Below are 7626 nucleotides of genomic sequence, written 5' to 3' on the forward strand. Positions count from 1 at the left end.
ATTCGAGGGGAGTAGACTACTCAAAAATTTTATACCTCTTTTCTGCAATAATTGAGAAAAGGAGTTCATCAACAATGAAAAGTTGTTGGGTTTTTCGGATCAGGGATACTTCCAACAAGAAATATATCGACGAGTTAGTGCTGGGCTAGCCGAAAATCAAAGTTTATCAGAAGCTTGGTCTAAAATTCCCGAAAAATTAGCTTTTTATGATTACATCGGCAATAATCCGGCAAAAAGGGGCTTATTTAGAGTGGGCTCAATGGATAATGGAGATGGAATAGCCGTCGGTAAACCCCAAAAGAACCAGATTCCGTAAGCAACATAGACGAAGAATGAAAGGAATATCCTATCGGGGTAATCATATTTGCTTCGGAAGATATGCTTTTCAGGCACTTGAACCCGCTTGGATCACATCTAGACAAATAGAAGCAGGTCGGCGGGCAATGTCACGAAATGTCCGCCGAGGTGGACAAATATGGGTACGGATATTTCTAGACAAACCAGTTACAGTAAGACCAACCAAAATGCGTATGGGTTCGGGAAAGGGATCTCCCGAATATTGGGTAGCTGTCGTTAAACCCGGTAGAATACTTTATAAAATGGGCGGAGTCGCAGAAAATATAGCCAAAAGGGCTATCTCAATAGCCGCATCAAAAATGCCTATCCAAACTCAATTCATTATTTCAAGATAATAAATAATAAAAACCAAAGGAAAGAGGTCTTTTGGAGGAAAAAACATGGCAATTTTTCCTTTCTTTTGTTGAATAGAGAATATTTTTTTTTACTTCAAGCCTTGGACTGAAAAACCAGATAAAATAAGAATGATATGATTCAACCTCAAACCCATTTGAATGTAGCCGATAACAGCGGAGCCCGCCAATTGATGTGTATTCGAATCATAGGAGCAGGTAATCGACGACATGCTTCTATTGGTGACATTGTTGTTGCTGTAATCAAGGAAGCGGTACCAAATATGTCTTTAGAAAGATCAGAAGTGATTAGAGCTGTAATTGTACGTATTCGTTAAAATGGGATGAAAGAAGGCAAATGGATTTCGGGTAACGCGAGAAAAGGGCAATTCCACTTCCGTTCCCAAAATTGTTAAAAAGCTAAAGTCCCTTTTTTTTTCATTGGATCCTTTTTAGTGGATCGTAGCTTAGATCTGTGCCAAGGTTTCAGATGAAAAGGAAATCTAATTTGTATCTGAATACCGTATTTACAATCTTTACCTCGGTATTATATTGTTCAATACGTTCGCGGATAATTTTACTAATTTCATCTGCACGAATGGTTACCATGAGTATTTCTTAATTTAATTCTAGAAGAGAAAAATGATGCCTGTACTCTAAATTTACTAAAGAAGAAGGACTAATGCGTTATTTTATATCTTTCATTTTCTCAAAGAGGTTTACAAAAAATTTTGGGAAAACGACAACCGCTACTATCTTATTTGTCAAATAAAAATAGAATACGCTATAACAAATTAATAAATCAATTGGATATTCGGGAGTCAATAATTCGTTAATTGAATTTGAAGAGTCATTTTGAATTATTCGATTTTTTAGGTCTTGAATCTTGATTAATTTTTTTTCTTTCGAAATTCATGGAAGAATAAATCGAGGAAAAACCTATGAATGGGACAGCTAAAAGAAAAGATCTCATGGTAGTCAATATGGGACCTCACCACCCATCAATGCATGGTGTTCTTCGACTTATTGTTACTCTAGATGGTGAGGATGTTATTGATTGTGAACCATTATTGGGTTATTTACACAGAGGGATGGAAAAAATTGTGGAAAATCGAACAATTATACAATATCTGCCTTATGTAACACGTTGGGATTATTTAGCTACGATGTTCACTGAAATAGGCTTCCGATAGATCATATAAAATGGTAACTACGGGTTTTTTCATACTACTCTTTCGATACAGAATCGAATGGTTTTTGAGAAAAAATTAATATCGAACTCGAAGTGCCATGCTATTATTACTTAATATTTATTTGGCGAAGGCATAGTCTTCTTTTTTTTTTAAAGGACTCATTGGCGCCAAGCGTGAGGGAATGCTAGACGTTTGGTAATTTCTCCTCCTGCCAAAAGAAAAGATCCCATTGAAGCAGCTAATCCCATGCATACTGTCTGTATAGCGGGTCGTACAAATTGCATAGTATCATAAATTGCTATTCCGGGTATTACCCATCCACCCGGAGAATTTATAAACAGATACATATCTTTGTTCTCGTCCTCCATACTAAGGTATATTATAAGGCCAATAAGTTGATTCGATATTTCACTATCAACCTCTTGGCCTAAAAAAAGTAGTCTTTCTCTATAAAGTCGGTTGATTAGGATAAGATTTTATCCTTTAAGAGCCGTACATGCATCTTTTGATGCATACGGTTCACAAAAGATCGCAAAAATAAATCAATGTGTAGATTTCAACCCCTTTTTTCTTAGTTTAGCCAATGTATCATGAAAAGTGAAACCGGGTAAAGTAACTTTGTGTTGATTTTTTTCTAATTTCAAGTTTTCTGCTCCCGCATGTAAAAAAGGAATAAATAGGTCAATCAAATTACGGGAGGCTTGTCTCGGCCTAAAACCTCGCCAATTGATCTTTACGGCGCTTCCTCTATCAATTGGATCTTTTATCCATAGAAAAAAGTATCTAGGCATATCTCTATTTCTTCATTTTTTTTTTACTTTTATATTCTATGAAGTTCTTTTGTTTCCTACAGCTGATAAAAATCGTAGTTTTGAACGATATATATGTACAAAGCCTTTTTTTCTATAGTGGAGATAGTCGCACGTAATGACAGATCACGGCCATATTATTAAAAGCTTGGGGTAAAAATGGATTTCGTTCGAGTGCCCGAAAATAATATTCTAAAGCTTTTGTATGTTCTCCGTTACTTGTGTGAATAAGGCCTATGTTATAAAGTATATAACTTCGATCATAGGGATCAATTTCCAGTCGCATAGCCTCATAATAATTCTGTAAAGCTTCTGCATAATTTCCTTCAGATTGCGCTGACATCCGTTACGGTCGTCATTCAGTTCAAAGAATCTCCGCTCCAGAACCGTACGTGATATTTTCATCTCATACGGCTCCTCCTTTATGTGTATAATGAAAAAAAAAATGAATACATTAAATCAAAAAAAGATTCCAGTATTCTCTCTCATTATCACCTGTGCAGGGCTAGTGTTTTTACAAGAAATCTCTAGCCAACCTTCCTGTAAAAGATCTTTTCTTAACATCAAGTTTGTTGGTACTGGATAAAAAGGATAACTCCAACAATATCTTTGTCCTCAACGCCGCTTAATTTCCCGGAATTAGTCACCTCAACACCCTTCGATGGTTATACGGGTATCCAAAAATACGAACGAGATGGATGCTTGTTGTCCCAACCATTCTTGTTAGTTCCGATCCCGAAAAGAAAGGAAGAATTTTTTTACAAAGTTTTCATGTTGTCAATTCCTAATCGTAGTGCTTCTTCCCCCATGCCGCCTATTGCTACTAGTGGAGTGGTGCACGAAATTGCAATCACACTTTTGCAACCCCGCACAACTAACTAACAAGTGCACTGGGTCGTCCAAGTAATACCTTACGTGAGTAAGGGTCGATCCCACGGAGATTGTCGGCTTGAAGCAAGCTATGGTTATCTTGTAAATCTTAGTCAGGATATCAGAAATTATTAGGATTGATTGTGAAAAGTAAAAGAACATAAAATAAGTACTTGTTTTGCAGTGATAGAGAATAGGTTGAGGTTTTGGAGATGCTCCATCTTCTGAATCTCTGCTTTCCTACTGTCTTCTTCTTCAAACATGCAAGGCTCCTTCCATGGCAAGCTGTATGCAAGGGTTTCACCGTTGTCAGTGGCTACCTCCCATCCTCTCAGTGGAAATGTTCAACGCACCCTGTCACGGCACGGCTATCCATCTGTCGGTTCTCAATCAGGCCGGAATAGAATCCAGTGATTCTTTTGCGTCTGTCACTAATGCCCCGCCTTCAGGAGTTTGAAGCTCGTCACAGTCATTCAATCATTGAATCCTACTCAGAATACCACAGACAAGGTTTAGACCTTCCGGATCCTCTTGAATGCCGCCATCAGTTCTAGCTTATACCACGAAGATTCTGATTAAAGAATCCAAGAGATATCTACTTAATCTAAGGTAGAATGGAGGTGGTTGTCAGGCACACGTTCATAGTTGAGAATGATGATGATTGTCACGGATCATCACATTCATCCGGTTTAAGAACAAGTAATATCTTAGAATGGAAGCAAGCATGATCGAATAAGAAACAGTAGTAATTGCATTAATCCATCAAGACACAGCAGAGCTCCTCACCCCCAACCATGGGGTTTAGAGACTCATGCCGTGGAAAGTACACAAAGAAACGTGTAAAGTGTCATGAGGTACAGAAACAATGTCAAAAGATCCAATTAATAGTAAGCTAGTAACCTAGGGTATACAGAAATGAGTAAATGACGTAAAAATCCACTTCCGGGGCCCACTTGGTGTGTTCTTGGGTTGAGCATTGATACTTTTCGTGTAGAGACCTTTTCTGGAGTTAAACGCCAGCTTTTATGCCAGTTTGGGCGTTTAACTCCAAGTTTTATGCCAGTTCTAGCGTTAAACGCTGGAAATTCTGAGGCTGATTTGCCACGCCGGTTTGGGCCATCAAATCTTGGGAAAAGTATGGACTATTATACATTGCTGGAAATCCCAGGATGTCTACTTTCCAACGCTGTTGAGAGCGCGCCAATTGGGCTTCTGTAGCTCCAGAAAATCCACTTCGAGTGCAGGGAGGTCAGAATCCAACAGCATCTGCAGTCCTTCTCAGTCTCTAAACCAGATTTTTGCTCAGGACCCTCAATTTCAGTCAGAAAATACCTGAAATCATAGAAAAACACACAAACTCATAGTAAAGTCCAGAAAAGTGAATTTTAACTAAAAACTAATAAAAATATACTAAAAACTAACTAGATTATACTAAAAACATACTAAAAACAATGCCAAAAAGCGTATAAATTATCCGCTCATCACAACACCAAACTTAAATTGTTGCTTGTCCCCAAGCAACTGAAAATCAAAATAGGATAAAAAGAAGAGAATATACTATAGACTCCAAAATATCAAGGAAACTTAGCTCCAATTAGATGAGCGGGACTAGTAGCTTTTTGCCTCCGAACAGTTTTGGCATCTCACTCTATCCTTTGAAGTTCAGAATGATTGGCATCTATAAGAACTCAGAACTCAGATAGTGTTATTGATTCTCCTAGTTAAGTATAATGATTCTTGAACATAGCTAATGTATGAGTCTTGGCTGTGGCCCAAAGCACTCTGTCTTCCAGTATTACCACCGGATACATACATGCCACAGACACATAATTGGGTGAACCTTTTCAGATTGTGACCCAGCTTTGCTAGAGTCCCCAATTAGAGGTGTCCAGGGTTCTTAAGCACACTCTTTTTGCCTTGGATCACAACTTTATTTCCTTCTTTTCCTTTTTTTTCGAATTTTTTTTTGTATTCACTGCTTTTTCTTGCTTCAAGAATCAATCTGATGATTTTTTTAGATCCTCAATAACAGTTCTCTTTTTTTCTCATTCTTTCAAGAGCCAACAATTTTAACATTCTCAAAACAACAAATTCAAAAGACATATGCACTGTTCAAGCATTCATTCAGAAAACAAAAAGTATTGTCACCACATCAAACTAATTCAACTAGTTTCAAGGATAAATTTCGAAATCCTGTACTTCTTGTTCTTTTGTGATTAAAGCATTTTTCATTTAAGAGAGGTGATGGATTCATAGGACATTCATAGCTTTAAGACATGAATTTTAAATTTTATTAGTTATGAATTAAGAACAAAACTCAAAGATAGATATAAGATGAGACTAAAAAAAATAGAAAACAAAAATTTAAACTAGGCTCCTAATAATAGAGGTTTTCACAGAGTTAGGACTCAACAACCTTAATTTTGAGAAGTGGATGCTCCCTCAAATTGAGGGGAGAATTTCTGGCGTTTCAGCTCTTGGAGTTCACGCCCCTGTTTCTCTTGTTCCTTCAGCAATTTGCAGAGCATGCAGTTCTGATTCTGCTGTTCTTCCTTAAGTTGCTCCATAGTCTCTTGCAACTTGGTGATAGATGCTTCTAGGCTGGCCCAGTAGCCAATTTCAGGGAATTCAGGGAGGAACTCCTGCGCCCTCCTTTTGATAGAGTTGTCTTGCATTTATCCTTCCATTGACTTCTTGGTGATTGGATGTTCAATGGGTATGAATTCATCTACTCCCATCTTCACCCCAGCCTCTTTACAGAGCAAGGAGATCAAGCTTGGGTAAGCCAATTTGGCTTCAGTGGAATTCTTATTTGCAATTGTGTAGATCTCACAAGCAATCACATGATGAACCTCCACTTCTTTTCCAAGCATAATGCAATGAATCATCACTGCTCTCTTGATAGTGACCTCAGAACGGTTGCTAGTGGGCAGTATGGAACGCCCAATAAAGTCTAGCCAACCTCTTGCAATTGGTTTGAGGTCTCCCCTCTTGAGTTGGTTTGGGACACCCTTTGAATTGGTTATCCACTTAGTTCCAGGGAGGCATATGTCCTCTAGAACTTGATCCAACCCTTTATCTGCTCTCACCATTCTCCTATTAAAGGATTCAGGATCATCCTGCAGTTGAGGCAGTTTGAAGATTTCTCTTATTTTATCCAGATGGAAGTACATAACTTTCCCTCTGACCATGGTTCTGTAGGTATGGTAAGCAGTTCCAGTCATTCTCTGCTTATCTGTTAGCCACAGATTTGAGTAGAATTCCTGAACCATATTCATTCCAACCTTTATCTCAGGATTGGTTAGAACTTCCCATCCTCTATTTCGAATTTGCTCTTGGATCCCCGGATATTCATCTTCTTTCAGATCAAATTTAACTTCCGGGATCACTGACCTCAGACCCATTATCTTGTGATAATGGTCTTCATGTTCTTTGGTTAAGAACTTCTCTTGATTCCAAAGATTCTTTGGATTATTCTCTTTCTTTCCTCTTAAATTGGTTTGTTTTCCCTTAGGAGCCATGATCTTGATGAATCTTGGCTTAGTGATCACGGAAAAGCACACCAAACATAGAGGTTTGCTTGTCCTCAAGCAAAAAAAAAAGGAAAGAAGAGAGAGAGGAGAAGAGCAAATTCGAATGGTGTGGGGGAATTAGGAGGCTCAACGTGTTTTTATAGGGGGGGAAAGAGATTTTGAAAGAATTGAAAGGGGATTTGAGAAGATATGGAGAGAATTTGAGAGAAGGGTGAGTTTTTGAATAAGATTTGGGATTGATTTGAGAAAGATTTGAAGAATGACTTTTGATTTTTGAAGATTTGAAAGTGAACGATGAAAGGTTGGGATGTATTTATGTAGAAAAGTATGGGTAAGAAAAGGAAAATTTAAAAAAATTTGATTGAAAATCAAAATCTTGGTCCCCCCACCTTTCTGGCGTTAAACGCCCAGAATGGCATCCGTTCTGGTGTTTAACGCCCATTTGTTGCCCATTGTGGGCGTTTAACGCCCAGCCAGGTGCCCTGGCTGGCGTTAAACGCCAGAATTCCCTTTATCATTGGGCGATTTTATA

The 7626-nt window shown here is 38.1% G+C and overlaps 1 protein-coding gene across 1 annotated transcript; it reads left to right on the forward strand.

Annotated features, from left to right (window-relative positions):
* Window positions 1–332: 332 nt before the first annotated feature.
* LOC114927474 (large ribosomal subunit protein uL16c-like) lies at window positions 333–1027 on the forward strand. The gene is made up of 2 exons (XM_029297432.1): window positions 333–582; window positions 858–1027. The coding sequence occupies exons 1-2, from the start codon at window positions 333–335 to the stop codon at window positions 1025–1027; spliced, it is 420 nt and encodes a 139-aa protein (XP_029153265.1).
* The last annotated feature ends 6599 nt before the right edge of the window (window positions 1028–7626 follow it).

This window comes from Arachis hypogaea, chromosome 3, assembly GCF_003086295.3.
Source record: "Arachis hypogaea cultivar Tifrunner chromosome 3, arahy.Tifrunner.gnm2.J5K5, whole genome shotgun sequence".
NCBI lineage: Eukaryota > Viridiplantae > Streptophyta > Magnoliopsida > Fabales > Fabaceae > Arachis > Arachis hypogaea.

Excerpts from the sequence above, each read along its gene's own strand:
- LOC114927474 (XM_029297432.1), top strand. The coding sequence starts at position 333 with ATGAAAGGAATATCCTATCGGGGTAATCATATTTGCTTCGGAAGATAT. Across the intron at positions 583-857 it reads GGTAGCTGTCGTTAAACCCG|CCGATAACAGCGGAGCCCGC; the intron begins GTAGAATACTTT and ends ATTTGAATGTAG.